Source organism: Ictidomys tridecemlineatus, chromosome 1 (genome assembly GCF_052094955.1).
Source record: "Ictidomys tridecemlineatus isolate mIctTri1 chromosome 1, mIctTri1.hap1, whole genome shotgun sequence".
Lineage (NCBI taxonomy): Eukaryota > Metazoa > Chordata > Mammalia > Rodentia > Sciuridae > Ictidomys > Ictidomys tridecemlineatus.
This window is the reverse complement of record NC_135477.1, coordinates 73,608,777-73,629,733: the sequence shown is the minus strand read 5'-3', so window position 1 is coordinate 73,629,733 and position 20,957 is coordinate 73,608,777. Positions and strand designations below refer to the sequence as shown.

Sequence of the window (20,957 nt, the reverse complement as noted above, 5' to 3'; positions counted from 1 at the left end):
CACTGCAACATTAGAGGACTATTGATTTAGCCAGATTCCCACTGATGGCCAGTCATTTTTGGTTTTCACTATGGTTTCAGTCTACAACTACAGTCTACAAGTCCTAAATAACACCCAATAGAATATTTGGGGAACTTTTATCTTTTTCATTACAAAAAAAAAAAATTCTTCAAATGGAATTCCTAGGTAAAAGGTTGTGATCGGCTTCCTTTTTGCAACATATGGTCAAAATGCCTTCCGTAAAGACCAGCTCAAATTAGTCGCCTAATATCCAGTAGTGTCACCACATGCAAGGCACTGTGCTGAGTGCTTTGAATGTGGTAACGAATTTAATTCTCTCAACAGCCCTATAAGAGAATAGGTAGGATCATTATCCCCAATTTTCAGATGAGAAAACTGAGCAGAGAGAGGATGAAAAACTTGCCTGATTTCTCTGAAGCCTGTCATATAGCAAGCAGAGCAAGTCTTGAGACTTGGGAAGTTCAGAACTAGCCTGTACTCCTGACCACTATCTATGTCTACTCTGAAGGACCAGCAAGCAGAGATGCCTTGGACAAGACGTTCAAACCCCATCCCTGAAACACAAGTAACAGTGGTACCTTCACAGAGAGGTGTCATGGGGACCAGATGATAAAATATAAATTTAGCAGTGTACTAGGCACATCAGAAACACTAGAAAATCTTAGATGTTGTGCTATTATTTTTTTTTAATTTGAGCATTTTAAAAGTTTATTGCCTGTAGTTCTTCAAGGAATTGCCTGTTTATAAAATTTGCATAGTTTTGAGTTTCTTAAATTCAAATTCCCTTCCTCCCCACACGACAGACTGGTTTGTCTATCTTCCTAGGTCAAAGAGCACTTAAAACTTCTGTTACCTTCTGTCACTTCACCGGAGCAGCCAGGCTCTGAGTCTGCTCCTCTGCACACCTTTAATTTCTGCTTTCTGGTTCCTGTCATCCTGCCGTTGCCGCTGTCAGGGACCTGATAGATGTCTGTCTGACATTCTAACTCCCAGAAGCCAATGTCTTTGTTATCCCTGCTTAGTTCAGGCTTCCGATGGAGTCCCCTGCCCTGGGAATAATTTTGTCCATGTCCAGGATGCATGCTACTGCCAGCAGATGGAAGTTTATATCTGGAGACAGCTTGCTTGCCTTTGAATGTTGTTCAATCCAAGTTCTGGGAAAGTTGATCTTTGTGCATGTCTGCTGCCTTTTAAAGAAAGGGGATTTTGCAAAGTAGCGTGTATCTCTGTGTCTCTGTTTATCTCCATCTATAAATATTTTGAACCATCTCACTGAAATGCTGTCTCCACATCTCTGTGTCTCTTCCTTTCTGTCTACTTCTTTGATTTTATCTCTCTCACTTTCTATCTCACCCTACTTTTCTGTTAGCCTCTGCCTCTCCCCCTTCTTCCTTCTTTCAATGCACTGCATTGCAGGTGATTTTTAAAGACAAAGATAGTTCTGAATAACAGGTCCACTCTACTGCCTAATAATGATAGGGAATAGACAGATGCTAGTGGTGGGAACATGAGGTGAAGGGAATAATTCTACAAAATGGACCCACTGTGCTGAACCCCACATGCCTCCTTATCTAAGAAACAACTGACCAGCAGCCCTACCTAGCTTAAGTGGACAGGATATGTCACATTCCTCAGCAAACTACCTATTATCTGCAGAAGAAATGAAGATCCAAAATAATGTTGATAAAAAAATCCCAAGTAACCATATAGGCAGAGACTTTTGTGACCCTTTTCACAGACCAGATCCCAAGATTCGGAGAGATAAAGCTAATTCCTCCTAGTCATAAAATATGTAAGGATTTAGGATTAAGAATCCAGTTAAAACTGGTCAGCAGAACCTGGGCCAAAGTGACCTGGAGTTGCGATGGCAGTGGAGACTTGAAAGTCTGATGTCATCCTGCTGCTAGTCAAAAGCCAAGAGGTGAACCTGGGTGGAACTCTCGGGAGACTTCTCTGGGATTCCCAATAAAACTGGTGTGCAGAAGAGCACTGTCCCACTCACCATCTCCCTTGAGAGTATCTCCCTTTTCTCCTTTCCCATCCCCTCTAATAAGTTCACTGCCTATGACTCTAAGCGACATGTCTGAAATATTTCTGACTTCATCTCAAGAACAGGGGTTTGAAGGGTGGCCTTTGTGCTACCTCCGTTTCCAAAAGGCCCAGACACAGGACCATAACACGGATTCCCCCGCCAACCTACAGCAGCGCCCCCCTCTGTATGTCTTCTCTTTCTATGAAATCATCTTGACTGGACTCATTCAGATTTAACATGATTGTCTGACCATCCCGAAAAGTAAACATTATTATTTCCCATTTCATTAGTGCAGAGACGAGTAGTAGCAGAGTCTCAGAAGTCTCTTCTAGTTGGTCAGCAGTGGAGTCACAGTTGAAACTGATTTTTCTAGATCCCAAGCCTGAAGCTCCTTCTGCCACATGACCTTTCCTTCTCCCTTAGCCCAGGAACATTTGTAAGTCACAACTGAAACGAAATAACCCAGGGGACTGCTCCCTGCCGGGTCCGTCAGAAAACCCCTCTGTCCAGAAGGACACAGCCCTGTGTTAGGGATGGAGTCCTGATGGGCCGAGGGTCCCAGTTTCCTGTTCACTCGCCACCTGCCCCCCAGCCAGAGAAGAATAATATCTGCTCCCTTTAACGCTCTCCACTTACCCAGGAGGAAAAGGAAGGCTGTCAGCATGCTGACCCCCGAACTCATGCTGGCTCTTTGCTCCAGGCTCCTAGCAGGTCAGGCACAGTGAGCTGTGTGACCTGAGGCTCCAGGGGCAGGAGCCACGTCCCACGTGACTGACAAGGAAGGAAGCCACAGCCACAGCCGGGAGGCGGGTCAGTTCCTCTCAGCCTTCTCTGAAGGCAGTGGTTAGGGAAGCCCCTATCATCAGCCTCTGCCAAGCAGTGGAAGGGAGTGGGCATGTGATGGGAACTGCATTCGACAGTCTGCGGGGTCCTGCAGCCTCTGTGATCCACTGCCCACAGAGCAAGGGAACTGCACCGTGGTTGAGGGCAGTTTCTCACCCAGAGACACAGGCCAGTCAGTCTCCGAGGAGAAGGTAGGCAAAGCTGGTCTGCCCTGGAGCCCAGCCCTTGAGGGTACCACCCCTGCCCCCAGTCCACCACTAAATGCTGGGATGGCGCAGCAGTGTTTGTGTGCCACGATCTCTCTGAATCTGGGGGGGGGGGAGGGGGCAACTGCTCTCTTCTCAGAGTAACTGTTGTAGATGCCCAAACTAAAGTAAACTGGCATTCTGAAAGACGTCAGAAGCACTGAAATACAGTCATGAAAAAATATCCAGGGGTATGCTTCCACTGAACTAATCCTCAGCCCCCAACTTCTTAAAACTTTTTAGACATGTTCTCCCGAAATTACCAAGGTGAGCCTCAAACTTGTGATCCTCTTGCCTCAGCCTCCTGAGTCACTGGGATTGCAGGTGTGTGCTATCATGCCCAGCTGAAGACATTCTTAAAAAATAAACTTGTGATGTAGAGGTACATATGCTTCTTCATCCACATAGCAAATAGCAAGACCTAGTAGCCGATGAAATGACAGCCACCACCTCAATATAGTGATACATGTGAATATTTAGAGATAGCTGTAAAAGCTGGAATGTGGAGGAAAATACTCGTGATTCTACTCTTAATAAAGTCACCCTTGTGGTCATGTCATTGAGCTGCAATCAGACCAGGCCCAGGGCCTCCAGATGCACCAAGTGATTCCATTCTTTTGTAAAACCACTCACTTTTCAATGTCTACAACTAATTTTCAAATGTTTTCTCCTGGGTGCGTGAACACAAACAGCATGAACTTATGCACACCCTTCAAAACTTCCTCTTCTAAGGGTTCAACCTGTTGTCTGTATAACCAGGAAAGGAAGAGCCTGCAGCAACTTCTGCTTTATAACCTGCCACAACCTTCTAAGTCCAGAAAATACATTTTGTTGCCTGCTTAAATGGAGCAGAGGGAATACAGAGACTTAAGATACCCGCTAAGGTAGACTCTCACAAGATGACCTGGTACCTGGCAGTCACATGTGAGAGTGATTTGTCTTCATGGTGTGGCATGATAATCCCAGCACCAATGGGTACCTACCGCATGCTTCTGTAAGGAATGCTGACTTCTGACCTTTAGGATGCCTCTGTCACAGGAATTGAAATGACTCCCACTGGATAGGGATCCTGAGGGCCAGGGCCAGAGCACCTTTACCAGAGCCTGACTCAATCCAGGTCCCAGAAGTATTTGTTAAATGAAGGAGTGTATTCACTTCCTGAGGTCATACCCACACCCAGCCAGCCCAGCCTGCCACCCACAGGCAGGAATGCCATGGGGCTGACCTGTGACTGAGGAGATCATCTGTACTGCCAATCAGCAGAGAACGAGCCCTGCTCCAGCAGCTCTGATACTCTGCTCTGCCAGCAGGACACTGTGCCCAGCTCTAGCACTGTCCTCTTGGGGAGTCCTCTCTCTTCCCTCAGCACCAAGCACAGAACCTCTGGATTGATACCTCATGTAGAAGCCATTAGTGCAAGGCAAGAGGAGCCATTAAACCACAACCATTACGGGAGATTAAATTAAAGAGAGAGAAGATTTGACACACAATTGATTTATTGTACTTACAAAAAACTCTGCACATAGCAATTAAAAATTAGCCATTCTTCTGAAGCATGCATGCAACACTTACTCCCCATCTCAAAAAACAAAAATGCCAAAGATTGGGCTTTGATATAAATCAAAATTTCAAAGAATGTGTGACATACAGAACACATTTTCTTACCACAATGCAACTGTATCAGATGACAGTGAAAAAAGGCATGGCTAAATTTCCATAGATTTGGAAATTTACAAACATTTCTAAGTAATTCCTAGGTCAAAAAAAAACTTACGATGAAAATTAAAAATAACCAGAATTGAATCATAATGAAAATGTTATATATGTTGTAGAATACCAGAAAAGTAATTATTAGAAGGAAATGGGCAGGTGTAAATACTCTAAAGAAAGACTAAAAAGGAAACAAGCTAAGCAGCCAGTTTCAAAAGTTTGAAATAGAATAAACCCACACACGAAAAGGGTAAAAAAAAAGAAAAAGAAATAAAGTAGAAAAAATATGAGAACAAAAATGAATGAAACAGAAAACAAATATACAATAAGAAGGATCAATGAACCTTCAAAATTTCTCTTTAAAAACAACCTATAATATGACAAACTTCTTACAAAATGGGTTAAGAAAAAGAGAAGACAAAAATATGTAGTATCAAGAATAAAGAGTGTGTCTGGGGAAATAGCTCAGTGGAGCTCTCGTCTAGTATGTGCAAGGATCTGGGTTCAATGACTAGCATCAAAAAAAAAACAGAAAGAAATAAAAACAGCACACTACAGGAACACAGCCACATCAATGTTTATAGCAGCACAATTCACAGTAGCTAAATTGTGGATCCAACCTAAATACCCTCCAGTAGATGAATGGATAAAGAAAATGTGGTACATATACAGAATGGAATATTCTGTTATTGTTATTGAATATTCTTAATATTCAATATTAAAAGGAAATAAAATCATGACATTTGCGGTAAGTGAAAAAAGTTAGAGAATACAATGCTAAGTGAAATAAGCCAATCCCCCCCAAAACCAAATGACAAATGTCTTCTCTGATCTAAGAATGCTGATTCATAATGGGGATGGGGGTGAAGCATAGGAGGAATAGACAAACTTTAGACAGGGCAAAGGAGAGGGAGGAGAAGTGAGGGGCATGGGAGTAGGAAAGATGGTGGAATGAGATGGACATCATTACCCTAAGTGCCTATACGAAGACATGAATGGTGTGACTCTACTTTGTGTTCAACCAGAGACTTGAAAAATTGTGCTCTATTTGTGTGCTATAAATTGAATTGCATTCTGCTGTCATATAGAACTCATTAGAATAAATAAAATTTAAAACTTTAAGAAAAAAACAGAAAGAAAGGAAGGAAGGAAGGAAGGAAGGAAGGAAAAGGGGAACCTGAGTAGAGAAAAGGTTAATAATGCAATAATAACTACATTAAAAACCTTGGGCCATACTATCATTTATAACTAAAATGAACAAATAAAAAAAACTTGGGCCAATAAATTAGAAAACTTTGAGGAAGTTCACACAATCTCAGGAAAATAGAGCTTCCTGAAACAGACTTAAGAAAAACAGAAAGCTGGAAGAGTCCTAACACCTTTCGAAATCTGAATCGAAGAGTTAAAAATCTTGTCACAAAGAGCACACCAGACCAAGCCGCTTTACAACATTTTATGAAAATATTAGAATTTTTAAGAAGAAAATTCTAAAATTAACAAACTAGTTTGCATCACGGGAAAATAAAAATAAAAATAATTATTTCCTGACTTATACTATGAGGCTAGCCTAAACTTGTTACCAAAATCAGACCAAAAAAAGAAAAAAGAGAAGTACAGCTCAACCTCACTTAGGAACTAGAAGACAGAAAATCTAAAAAACTTAGCAAGTCAATTCAATGTGGTGTGTGTGTGTGTGTGTGTGTGTGTACATATATATTCTTTAGAAAAAATGTAGAAAATATTTATAATACTTACATTCTTGAGACTATACATAGAATATATATTATATATGTTCTTTACATGTATATATAAAGAATAAATTTTCATAGTAATATCAGTTACCACCTTAATTAAAATAGAAAAACATTATCTCAAAAGATAATAAAAGCATCTGATAAATTCATCACCCATTTAGAACATGAACTCCTAATAAATTAGGAAGGGTTCAAAACTTCTCAAATCTGATATAAAGGCTTTTTATCAAAAATATTGACAGCAAAGATCATTATTATGGTGAACTACATAGATACAATCTCTTTAAAATTAAGAAAAAGCAAGGTGTTTTATCTCATTATTTCTATTCAATATTGTCTAGAGTCCTAGCTAGTGTATATTTTTTCTTTAAAAAAAAAGGAAAATATTTACCATACATATATCAGATAGAGCACTAATCTCCAGGATGTATAAAAAACTCAAAACCCAACACCAAAAACAAATAATCCAATCAAAAAATGAGCTAAGAAAGTGAATATACACTTCACAGAAGAAGAAATATAACTGATCAACAAACATATGAAAAAATGTTCATCATCTCTACAATTAGAGAAATGCAAATCAAAACTACTCTAAAATTTCATCTCACTACAGTCAGAATGGCAATTGTCAATAATACAAGCAATAATAATCCTTCTTGGTAAGGATGTCGGGGAAAAGGTACACTTGTACATCCCTGGTAGGACTGCAAATTTGTGCAACCACTCTGAAAAGCAGTATGGAGATTCCTCAGAAAATCTGGAATGGAACCACCATTTGAGCCAGCTATCCCACTCCTCAGTGTATATTCAAAGGATTTAAAATCAGTATCCTACAGTGACACAGCCACATCAATGTTTACAGCAGTTCAATTCACAATAGCTAACCTATGGAACCAACCTAGATGCCCTTTAACAGATGAATGGATAAAGAAAATGTGATACACATACACAATGGAATATTACTCAGCCTCAAAGAAGAATAAAATTATGGCATTTGCAGGTCAATGGAAGGAACTAAAGACTATCATCCTAGTGAAAAAGGCCAATCCCCCAAAACCAAAGGCCAAATGTTTTCTCTGATAAGTGGATGCTGATCTATAATGGTGATGGGGGGTAGGAAAGAATGAAGGAACTTTGGACTGTGCAGAGGGAGTAAGGTAAAGGGTCGGGCTGTGGGGACGGAAAGGATGGTAGAATAAAACAGACATTATTACCCTATATACATGTATGATTATGCTACTGGTGATAATCTGCACTATGTAGAGTCAGAAGAATGAGAAGTTGTGCTCCATTTGTGTACAATGTATCAAAATGCATTCAACTGTCATGTATAACTAATTAGAACAAATTAAAAAAATTAACAAGGAATATATAAAAAATCGAGAAGGAAGAAAAAAGAGGGGAAACACTAGATTCTCAGTTGATATGTGTGTCTATATAGAAAGCCTCTAATTCTCAAAGACTAATTGTAAAAAATAATAATATCACTGAATATAGGGTCAATAGTTTTTAAATTTTTTATTGGGACATCATACTTTATGCAATAATGGGATTCATTGTGACATATTCATACATGCGTATAACATAATTTTATCATTTTCATTCCCCAGTACTTCCCCTTTCCTTTCCCTACTCTCTCCACAGTCAATATTTTTAAAAAATCAGTTGAATTGCTATATACCTGTAACAAACAGGTATATAGAAAACATGTTTTTTAAAAGATTGTGATTATACAACTACAATTCCACAACCGTTCTTTATTAATGTTGAGGATTAGCATATTCTGTGATCCAACAGCTCTCCTCCTGGAAATATACCCAAGGACCCCCTTAGCCATGTCATTCAGAGATTTAGGAAGGAATATAGAGCATGATATGTAACAGCAAAGGGCCTTGAAAGAATGATTGAAAACCATCAGTGGGAAAATGGATAGATCATTTATGATAAATGTTTAACATAGAATAATATACACTATAATAAATGAATAAATAATAACAACAAAGAACAGTTAGACAAAGCTACATAAATTGTGTGAGAATTCAAACTGTGAAATATGACAAACAGAAGAATCCCATTTCACAGCAGAGAAAATGACAGAGAAAGAGTTCAGGAAATACATGGTTAAAATGTTCTGTGAACTCAAGGAAGATATAAGAGAGCAAATACAAGCAGTGAAAGATCACTTCCACAAGGAGCTACATAAAACAAATACAGGAAATAAAAGATGACCTCAACAGGGAGATAGAGTTCTAAAAAAAAAAAAAACAACAGAAATCCTTAAAATGAAATAGACAATAAACCAAATTAAAAACTCAAATGAAAACATCACCAACAGAATAGACCACTTGGAAGATAGGATATCAGACAATTAAGATAAAATATATCATCTTGAAAAGAACATAGACCACACAGTGATAATGGTAAGAAACCACGAGCAGAACATTCAAGAAACATGGGATAGCATAAAAAGATCAAATTTAAGAGTTACTGGAATAGAGGAAGGCATAGAGATCCAAACTAAAGGAATGAACACTCTATTCAATGAAATAATATCCATACATGAAGAATGAATTGGAAATCCAAATTCAAGAAGCCTACAGGACACCGAATGTACAAAATCACAAGCGATCCACATATTATAATAAAAATGCCCACCATATAGAATAAGGAAAGAATTTTAAAAGCCACAAGGGAAAGAAATCAGATTATATATAGGGGAAAACCAATTAGGATAACAGCAGATTTTTCAACACACACCCTGAAAGCTAGAAGATCTGGAACAACATATATCAAGTTCTGAAAGAAAACAAGTGCCAACCAAGAATCTGGTATCCAGCAAAATTAAGCTTTAGATTTGAAGATGAAATAAAAACCTTCCACAATAAACAGAAGTTAAAAGAATTTATAGCTGGAAAACCGGTACTATAAAACATCCTTGGCAAAATATTCCATGAAGAGGAAACAGTAAACAACAATGAAAATCAGCAGAGGGAATTAGTGCCCTAAAGGAAAAACTAATCAAAGAAGAAAATCAAGTCAAGTTAAACAACAAAAATAAATAAATATGGCTGGGAATACAAACCATGTCTCAATAATAACCTTGAATGTTAATGGCTTAAACTCACCAATCAAAAAACATAGGCTAGCACACTGGATTTAAAAAAAAAAGACCCAATAATATGCTGCCTCTAGGAGACTCATCTGATAAGAAAAGACATACATAGACTGAAGGTGAAAGGCTGGGAAAAATCATACCACTCACATGGACTGCGGAAGCAAGCATGGGTTTCCATCCTCATAGCAAATATACTTCAAGCCAAAGTTAATCAAAAGGGATAAAGATGGACACTACATACTGCTCAAGGGAACCATATACCAATAAGACATAACAATCATAAATATATATGCCCCAAACAATGGTGCAGCTATGTTCATCAAACAAACCTTTCTCAAGTTCAAGAGTCAAATTGACCACAACACAATAATCTTGGGTGACTTTAACACACCTCTTTCACCACTGGATAGATCTTCCAAACAAAAGTTGAATAAAGAAACTATATAACTCAATAATACAATCAATAACCTAGACTTAACTGACATATGTAGAATATTTCAATCAGCATCAAGAGGATACACTTTCTTCTCAGCAGCACATGGATCATTTTCTAAAATAGACCATATAATATGCCACAAAGCAACTCTTAGCAAATACAGAAAAAGTAGAGATACTATCATGCATTTTATCAGATCATAATGGAATGAAATTGGAAATCAACAACAAAATAAAATATAAAAATTTCTCATCTCTAGCAATTAGAGAAATGCAAATCAAAACTACTCTAACATATTATCTCATTTCAGTCAAAATGGCAGCTATTATGAAGATAAACAACAATAAGTGTTGGCGAGGATGTGGGGAAAAAGGTACACTCATACATTGCTGGTGGGACTGAAAATTGGTGCAGCCAATATGGAAAGCAGGATGAAGATTCCTTGGAAATCTGGGAATGGAACCATCATTTGACCCAGCTATCTCTCTCCTTGGTCTATACCCAAAGGACTTAAAAACAGCATACTACAGGGACACAGCCACATCAATGTTTATAGCAGCACAATTCACAATAGTTAAACTGTGGAGCCAACCTAGATGCCCTTCAGTGGATGAATGGATTAAAAAATATGACTTTTATACACAAAGGACTTTTACTCAGCAATAAAAGAAAATAAAATCATGGCATTTGCAGGTAAATAGATGGTGTTGGAGAAGATAATGCTAAGTGAAGTTAGCCAATCCCCAAAATACAAATGCCGCATGTTTTCTCTGATATAAGGAGGCTGATTCATAGTTGAGTAGAGAAGGGGAACATGGGAGGAATAGACAAACTCTAGATAGGGCAAAGGGGTAAAAGGGAAAGGAGGGGGCAGGGGGTTAGCAAGGATGGTGGAATGTGATAGACATCATTATCCAAAGTACATGTATGAAGTCAAGAATTGGTGCCAACACACTTTATATACAGGCAGAGATATGAAAAATTGTGCTGTATATGTTTAATAAGAATTGTAATGCATTTGGCTGTCATTTATTTTTTTTAAAAATCAATAAAATAAAATAAAGAAAAAATCCCATTTCCATGAAATACAGAAAAAAAGCAAAGCTAAACAATTAAGAGTCTAGTGATATACATCTTATTTTTATTAAATAGTATTTATTTAAAATCTAGGGAATGATAAACACAAATTTGGGAAAGGGTTATCTCTCAGAGCAAGGCAGAGAGGGGAGAAAGAGTGAAAAAATAGTGTTTTAATTCTTCAGCTGTGAAGTGGGTATATGGATATTTTTTATCATTATGCTTGGCTAATAGGAGGATCATATGTTGTTTCCCAGATAACTCCTGGTTTGTGCTCACAATCTTAGTGCAATTACCATAACATCTTATTTAACTCCCAAAAGTATGAGGAAGATTCTGTTTGGGGTAATAAATTATATAGTCACAATCCTTATAATCCCCATATGTCATGAAGAAGTTGACATTTATTAAAGATTACATAATTAACATGAAATTAAAACAAATTTTAATACCACAAAGGTTTTGTTGATAGAAATTTAAATTTTTTTTATCCATTCTAGCCATAAGCATAAGTAGCTTTAGAAGTTTCCACAAGGAGCTTTGCAATATGGCCTAGTGGTAGAGTAAAAGCTTAGCATTCATGAGACCCTGGGTTCAATTCCCAGCACCAAAAAAAAAATAAATTTACACCTGATTTGGCCCATCAGTTGCATTTGAAGGAACAAATTTTAAGGAAGTAATTGAAAAATGTATATGGCTGGATATAAGGATGCTTATCATGGAATTATTATAAATTAAAAATCAAACAAGAAAAAGACAAGACCCAATGGGCACATCTAATGAGAATTAGGCAGACTGAGGGCATACACTTGAAATGACAGTACCTTTTGCTCCACTACTTTGCATGAGTTTCAGTAAGCAAATTGGTGGAAGTACCTGTTTCCAGGGGAAAAAACAAAGTTGGCAGTGGTTGCAGCTCCCTTGTCTAAAACCTTTTACAATTAAAGAACATTGTGACCTTGGAGCATGGTTAGCAGGAGTAATAAGTTAAAATAAGAACATGCATGCTTTTAGAAGCAGTCTAGAGGGAATCGTATACACAAATATGATCCAATTTTACCATAAATACATATATATTTTTTTAATATTACTTCCTGTTTATAAAAATTATATTTATGCCTGTACACACTTATGGCTTAAATTATTTCCCTAGTTCTGAATGGCTGTGCCCACTTCTGTTGCTGGCCTAAGAATAATATTGTGATTCTAAATTTTCTCAAATATGGCTAGGTCATGATAAAAAGTATAAAGTCCATTAAGGTATTAATGCAAATTTCATTATTAAAGTGATCAATCTTGAAATAATGAAACCACCAAAACCCAAAAGTAACTTTCACCCTCAATTTTTTTTTTTTTTTTTTGCAGTGTCCCGTGAGACTAAATAATTGATCATCCACTATGCGACTTTGGGGAAACCATGGACCAAACTCACATTCATGGATACAAAGGGCCAAATCCTAGGAGACATGACTCAGGTTACTGGCCAAAGAAGCAGAGGCAGGGCTTTGTTCCCAGTTTAGAGGGATTTCAGAAAAAACAGAGCAGCTTTCCCAGGCTCAACTTCACCCATACTTGGTCCTCAGAGGTGTGTGAGAATTATGACACTGGAATTCACTGTTGAAAAGAGTGAATTTTTTCTTTCTTTTTCTGGATTCCCAACTCACATCTCTTAGAAGTTTGAAAAAAAATTAGCATTTATCAAATATGTAGACCAGCAAATGGAAACCATCCAGATACCTTAAGTAAAGGATTTCCTGCTATTTGGTCCTAGTGGGTAATGCAGGAGGCTTCTCAGCAAACACAACCAAATGTTGGGGGCCTCACATTCCTCCCTTGTTTTCTCAGGAGCAATTAACAGTTTTCTGACTTATATGACCAAGAAGTGAGAGAGTCATCTACAAATTCTAAATTAGAATATTGGCTTCTGCCCTGAAATCATAAGAGTTAAGTAAAACTAGCAATTTCCTTTGTACAGCTGTCCCTATGAATATCCCTAGAGACCGGCTCAAGGATCCTCTGCAGCTCCTAAAATCCTAGGTGTTCAAGTCCCTTATATAAAATGGCATAGTATTTGCATATAACCTATGTACATCCTCCCATATACTTTCAATCGTTTCTAGATGGCTTTTAATACCTAATACAATGTAAATTCTATATAAATAGTTGTTATACTGTATTGCTTAGGGAATAATTATAAGGTCAAAGTATGCACATTTCAGTACAGATGAAAAATTTTTCCAAATATTTTTGATCCACAACTAGTCAAATCCACGGATGGAGAACCTATTCACATAGAGGGTCCACTTATTATAAACATCATAGAGATAAAGATTCTGAAAATGTATTTACATTTATAAAAACACTTCTTCTTACTTATATAAACCAAAAGAACTAACCAATTGAGTAACATTCTCACCAGGATATGATGCTTACTAATCAGTAAGATAGATTGGAATCTCCAGTTCAACCTCACCTTTACCTGATACCTTCAAACCCTGGAAATACTTTTTAAAAGCCCATCATAGGGATTAATATAAAGGAGGGAAATTCGAGTGGAAAAGAGCAGTGTTAATCAATGATAGTCAAAATATCTTACCTGCAAGTTTTGTAAAAACCTGTAAAATGTAAACAGAAACCTCAGAAGGGTCATATCTAAGTGAGACATCCTGAAATTTGAGCTCCATACATTACAAAATCACCTCTGACTGTCTATATGTTGCTCTTTGAAAGATTTTTTTTTCTTTCTTTTTCTGGCTGCCACCAAACTTTGCCTTTGCCTTTCATTCTCACCAGTTTTCCTCTGAGGAACCTAAGTGTGACTTTTTTAAAAAATTTATTCTGAAAGGTATTTTAGGACTTCTTGAATGTGTAGCTTGATGTTTTTCATTTGTCTTAGAAAATTCTCAGCCATTATCTCTTAAAATATTGTTTCTGTTTCACTCTCTCTAGGACCCTAATTGCACAGATGTTCAAATTTCTCTCTGTATTTTCTATGTCTTTTACATTATCTTCTGTGTTTTTCATCCTCTTATCTTACCATGCTTCAGTCTATAGATTTCTCTCAATCTTCCAGTCATTAATTCTCTCTTTACTTGTATGTAATCTGTTTAACCATCTATTGTGATATTAATTTGAGTTATTGCAATTTCTAGTTCTAGAATTTTCATTTGAATGACTCAAAAAATCATTTAGTTAATCTTTTTTATATTGTCCAGTTCTCTATCAAACTTCACAATCTTCTTTTTTATTTCCTTGATCAGAGTAAGCATATTTTTCCAACATCAATATCCAGGAAATACTGGTTACATTTCCTGGATTAACTATGGGTCTGTTTCTTATTGTCTATTATGTTTCCCTTTTGAGTGTGGAATTCATTGTTTTGTTATGTGCCTAGTGACTATTTTTGAATGAGTTCCTGACATGATAAAGGAAAAAAGTTATAGAAGTAAAACAGTTCTAAGTTTTGGATAATGTTATCTTCTCCCAAATGAGTTTATGTTGCTTTTGATAGTCTTCCACCTTTTCCTAGCAAAACCCCAACATCTAAATGCAATTTCAGAGATTATAATGAATTAAATTGGATTCTAGTCCTTTTGAAGGACTTCTGGTGGTTCCTCGTTTCTCCTAGAGATTAGCTCTTAGTGAAGTCTACCAAGCTAGTTCTGAATTCTAGCCCCTCAAAGCTACTCACATGTTTTCTCACTTATCAGCTTCTTAGCATCTCTTCTGGGATTTGAAAATACCTCTGGGAAAAAAAACTTTTTAAATTTAGGGATCTTCTTTGGGTTTACTCTTGCAAATCTTATTCTCATCATTCTTCACTGCCTTGGCAGCTCTCTGATATCCCCCAAACAGATGTTTAAAATATACATACGTATTTTAGCCATCATCTCTAGTCATTATGAATAGGAATAAAGGTACAAATGAGTGAGTCAGTGTTCCTGGAAATTGAAGTTCCCCAAAACCAGACTCTGTAGTGCATTACAACATTTGTAAGTATGATAGTACCTTCAAAATTATTCACAGAGAGAGAAGATTGTAAGCAGAAGAATTTTAGGAAATTGCTAAGATGCTAAATACCAAAATCTGATTATTTATATTGGTCTGGATATGTCCAGTCATTGCACCTTTTTAAAAAAGAAATTGTACCCTTTGCCTATCCCTAGGCAATCTGATAATGTTTTTCTCAAAGCTATAGAAAATAAACTAAGCTTCTCAAAGCCCAAAAGAGCTTAAAATGAATATTTATACCTGATCTTTCTTCTATTCTTCCCATACACAATTCTTCTGATTCCAAGAGACCCACACTTGGAGCATCTGCCCTGTTAGAAGGAATCCAGTGTTAGTTTGTATTCACTCATCCCAGACTTTCTTGTATCAGGAGATCTCAGCCCTTATACTTCCTTCTTCCCCTTGAACTCCCTTCCCACCTATCTCTTGCAACTCAGGATATATACATTTAATTAATTCAGCTTTACCTCCAACCTGTAAGTAGTGGGAGAACTGTCAGATTTATATGGTGGATAAATAACAAGAGTTTTCCCAGGAGGTTCCATCCCGGTGAAAGAGGGTAACTGTAATTTTCAGCCGTGAGTAATTGTACATAATATAATCCTAAATGATTTTTCTTCTGTAATTTCATTAGAGTTTAGAAATTTAATTAGATTTTGAATCACTCTGAAATAAAGTAGCAAAATACCGAGAGACAGAGAGCAGTGGTTATTTTGTCCTTGGAGGCCACATTCTTGGTCTCAAATTGGCATGTCTTCATTAGGAGGAAGTTTGCAGAACTTCTTGATATATTATTGTCTTTCAGAATGGACTCTGAATAGGTCTTTGGAGAGCATTAGAAGAGTACACAATTATTATGCACACTCTTCTTGAGGTTTAAGATCATCTGCCTTGCATATACTTAATAAAAATATGTCTCTAAAGTTGTTTAAGAAACTGTGGAGATAGGAAAGATGTTCCTTGAATGCCCCAATGCTGTTCCTGGATTATTAGCAACTACCTGTATGTTATGATGCAGTGTGGGGCTGTTTGCTTAACTTTAATGATTATGTAAGGTTTATGGTTATTTTTATTGCTGCAACATATGAACTGTCATGGTGGCTGTAATTAGAGGCAAGCTAAAGTGTTACTGTTACGGTCCTCTGGGACTGGGGAGAAGCTACTTCCTTCTTATCAACTTTGCCTCTGTGCTAGAGTTGGAGTTAAAAAAAAAAAAAGGAATCAAACTGAATGAACAGTCCCTACCTCAAACTTGATTATGACAGAAAAACTGAAAATATTAAAACTTCAGGCCAACAACTTACATCTAATGAAGCTGTATGGAAATGATCTTCTGTACCCCTAGATATTCACATTTGTTTAATTCTCTGAAAAGCCAATGACCATGTCTTCTCCCCAAGACCACCCATGTGGTAGAGTGCTTCCAGGAGCATCTCCCACACTTCTCCTTTCTGCAGAAAGGATCTATGGAATACAAAGATGTATGGAATCCCCTTAGAGATTCCATCTCACTACTAAAATCTCTACTCAGACAGCCATTATATATCCCACCCTGGAAACTAAGAAATTCAGGACTGGATGAGATGTATAGAGATGGGACCTCAGGGCTCTGGGAGCCCATGCCATGGTACCAGGACCACAGAGAAAGAAGAAGTTCCAAAAGATAAGATGGGTGAGACCATCTGACTGCACAGCTAGTCTGAAGAAGCTGGGATGTTTGGATTGGAAGCTATGGACATGGTGATGGACTCAGGAGAGCTGAGAACTCTTGGAGTGCAAATGAGGATCCACAACAAGAAGGAAGTTAGAAGAGAGCATTTCTGCAGAAAGAAGTGTGGGAGATGCTCCTGGAAGCACAGGGATTAGGGAATGGAAATCTGTTCCTGGGAGAGCAGAGCTGCAGCTGTGTTCACAAGAGCTGCCCAGAAAAACATGGCATCTGGCTGCTCCTCCACCCCCACACAAGCCCCACTGTTCCATCATCTGCCTTCTGTTCCAGAGTGGGAGTTCTCTGGAGAGCAGGAAAGTGTCTGATTCCTTTCTGTTCCCACTGAGCACACAGCAGTGCCTCGTATACAACAGGAGCTTAATGACTGCTGAATGAATTGATGAATGAATGAGAAAATAACAAAGAGAAGCCATAGCCTAGGCTGCAGTGACATGCAGTGACACCAAACTGGGGCTCTCTCCAGGGAGGCTAGTTTGTCACTATTAACAAATGTGTTCAAAATAGGTACACTTTTTACTGCTGGGGGTCTTTTCCAAGAAAATAACCTCAAATATGGCAAATAAGCCTACGTACAAACATAAGAGTGAAAAATTAGAAATAATCCAAGTGTTCAAAGAACAACACCCCAACACAGAATGGATGGACACACACACACACACACACACACACACACACACAATAGGACACAGTGCAGCTAATAAAATAATTTTAACAAACTACTAACATGGAGAAGCCCTTTTGGTGGGAAAACAGTGTAGAAAGTTTGCTGACAGAGCATGATCTCAAAAGTCAATGGAGAAAAAAAGACTTCTGAAATATAATAAAATGATGATGATTGTTTCATCAGGGCTGTATACCTATGGCAGAATCCAAGCCTCTTCCTCCCAATTTTTCTGTATTCTTCGGGCTTTTAAGAATGTCACAGACGTGATTACACTGCTAAAAGAGCCCTGAGCCCAATCCATCTCAGTCCCCACCCAGAGCTGCCACCTGCAAGTCCTGTCACTCAGAGGAGCCAGCTGGCCCCTGGGGATGTCTTTCCACAACAATCTCCATAGTTGGCCCCTTGGTGACTTCTGCCTACAGGAGCCCAAATCCAACCTTATTGAAAACAGGTACCAACTTTAAGTCATAGAGCTAAACTGAGTTCTGTGTATTCGTCCCTTGCTTTTGAGATTTTATCCCATTTTATTTTATGCAAGTCGCCGAGGCTCCATTTGTATCAAACTTCTGCCTTAGGTCCCCACTGGGACAATCATCTTCCGCTGATCTGCATCCTGCTGTCGTTTCCACTGGAATTGAGTCCTTTCATCATACCCTGCTCTGAGCTTTGCCTGCGCCGAGCAGTTGGGAAGAGCTTTCTTTAATGTCAAACATTACTATCTGGCATGGCCTTTGTGGTTCTGGGTGTGGCATTATCCTTTCCTCTCTGCCCAGAGGTTCATCTCACCAATTACCTGAGCTCTAAACCAGGGGCCCTCTCCTCGGTCATCTCCTCTAGGAGGAACTGAGAGATGTGAGCCGTCCGTGCCGAGGGAGCTGGTACACAGAATGAGCTCATGAGTTGATCATGAGTGCTAATTAAAGTTGGGGGTGGGGGATGCTGAGGGAGAATGCAAAGCTCAGGATCAAAAATAAACAGGCAAGAGAAAGTGAGCAGCATTGGGTTGGAGGCGCAGCTCTCAGGAAAAAAAAAAAAAATAGTGGAAGCCGAGCTTTGTCCTAAGCTTCTGAAGCTGACACCCTTGGAATCCAAGCATTTCTTGAGGACTACAGAGAGGTCCTGGGCTTTGGATCCATAAAGAGCTGGCTTTGAGTCCTGGCTCCATCCCTTACCAGCTGTGTCTAGGAGCAGGGCTCACTGTGAAGCAGGATGAGATGTGGTTGTCTCACAGCATTGTCATGAGGCTGTGCCAGCCCAAGAAGGAGGGAGTGTGCAGTGTGTGAGAGCCAGGCTGCCTGGGTCCCAGTCTGTTTCCACTTAAACACACGGTCATTTAGTTCCCTGGGCCTCAGTTTCCTCATCTATAGAATCAGGATGATGTTAGTAAGATCTACCTGGCCCTGACTGAGCTGACACCTGCCAGGTGAAGGGGCCCCTATGTGCCACAAACAGACTCTTCACTCTGTGACTCAGTGCAGTGTCTGATGCATGGTAGGGATGCCTGACACTGATTCTCCCAGGCCTAGGTCCTCCCTGACTTCCTAGCCATCTGTGAAGCACAGCATATTGGTGGATCTCTGCTCCTGGATTTCCCTGGCTCAAATCCAGCTGTCTGGTTTGACTTAGTCACAAACTCCCAGCTTCCCGAGCTAGGGGACTCTAGCTCTTGATGGCCCACCAGGAGCTTCCTGGCCTAGTTCTCATCTCCTATCCTCCTTCAACTTTGGGCAAAAAATATGGGTCCATGGAGGCCCTTGCACCAGGTTGGTTAAAGCCTCAGCACTCATAACCTTCTCTCCAGAAATGGGTTCCAACTACTTCACACTTCTCTCTCCCCCAACTCCTGGGACCTACAGTCAGGGCACGCATGAAGCTTGTATCTGGCTTTCCACAGTCACTTCCACCCCAGATCTCACACAAGCAGAGTTCCCCACGGGCCCTTCCCCTGATCCCTCAGGTCAGTGGAAAAGTAGGGACTCCATCTCACCCATCCTTGCTTCTAGGGCCAGCACTGGTTCCAGCACACAGCAGGGCCAGCACACATCATGTCCACCGTGTTCTGCCATGCAGGAACGGAAGCAGGTGTGGCACATGATCCCAGTATCATAGACAGACCCTCCCTGCAAAGAGGAGCTATGAGGAAGCCATGGTCCACCTGTGGGAATCTGCCACAGAGAAAGTCTGGGTAAGCAAACATTCTAGAAAGACTTCCCTCTCAAGCCTTTGTCTCCTTCCTGAGGCAAATGATCCTCCATTCCTTGGGGCCTTCTTCTGGGGGTCCCACACTCTCATGGGCTTTGCTATTCCCCCAAAACATCATGGATATTTGTAGCTACCATAAATATGTTGAGCACAGAGTGGTTGGGCTCTTCGACCCCTTCTTCAGACAAGGAAACTGAATTTCAAAGGGATGAGTAGATGGTCCGTGCTCACGAGTGCTAGGTGACTCCCAAGGCCATGGTCTTCTCACTACAGAAACCCCAAACAGTGCTCAAGGGGAGCTTGGAGGTCATTCATGAAATTGGATTCAGGAATAATAAGAGCCTTTCAGCCCATCTTGGTCACTTTGGTTATAGCATGGTATCAAGGTACTATTTTGAGGACAGGAGAAAAGTCCTCAGTTTGCTCGGCCACTGTCAACCCCCTCATTACTAAGCGGAAACAACTGAAGAGCCAAATAATTTTCTTCCTAGCCTGCAGCCACACCCTAAGTGGCCTCTCCTCTGCACAGAAAAAAATCTGGATTTCCCTAGTATTGTATCCTTCTCCTCCCCCCCCCACTGTTGAAAATCTAAGAAAGAAATGATTTTCTGACAGTATGGATTAAAAACTTCATTCACTTGTCCTTTATGAGGATGTTCCTCCTGGGAAGATTTGAAGGAAATCCCCCTGATGAGGCAGACATATAATATATATTTTTAAATGTATATAGTATATGTGTATATAATATTATATACATATGAGATATATATATATATATATTAAAATATTCACTGAAGCTAGAAGATACTATATGTCTATTGTCACCAACCAGGGAAGATCCTGGGACACATATTCACATCCTCCATATAGTTCTCATGGAAAAAAAGTCTCCTTTAATTGTTTCAACCTGAGCCCAAGAGCCAGACCCTCAGTAATGGGGACTGCCTGGAAGAGACAGTACTAAAAGGCAGAACTCCTACAGCAATTCCTCAGATCACCTGTGCACCCCACAGGGCCTGAAGCCATTCACCCACTGTCTAGATCTTGTGTAGGAAGTTCTCCACGTGGACTTCACCTTGCCTTTCTTCCTGAAATGGAATGGTAAAGAAGCAATGGCT

General features: G+C 39.2%; 1 protein-coding gene across 2 annotated transcripts in view; it reads right to left on the bottom strand.

The window, feature by feature from the left end:
• The window catches only part of Tmem273 (transmembrane protein 273), a 32,678-nt gene extending 29,864 nt beyond the window's left edge, over positions 1-2,814 (bottom strand). For both annotated transcript variants that reach the window (XM_040273056.2, XM_040273057.2), the window contains exon 1: positions 2,690-2,814. In XM_040273056.2, the coding sequence (XP_040128990.1) occupies positions 2,690-2,735 (46 nt within the window). In that variant the 5' untranslated portion in view covers positions 2,736-2,814. The remainder of the gene's footprint in view (positions 1-2,689) is intronic.
• Positions 2,815-20,957: the final 18,143 nt, after the last annotated feature.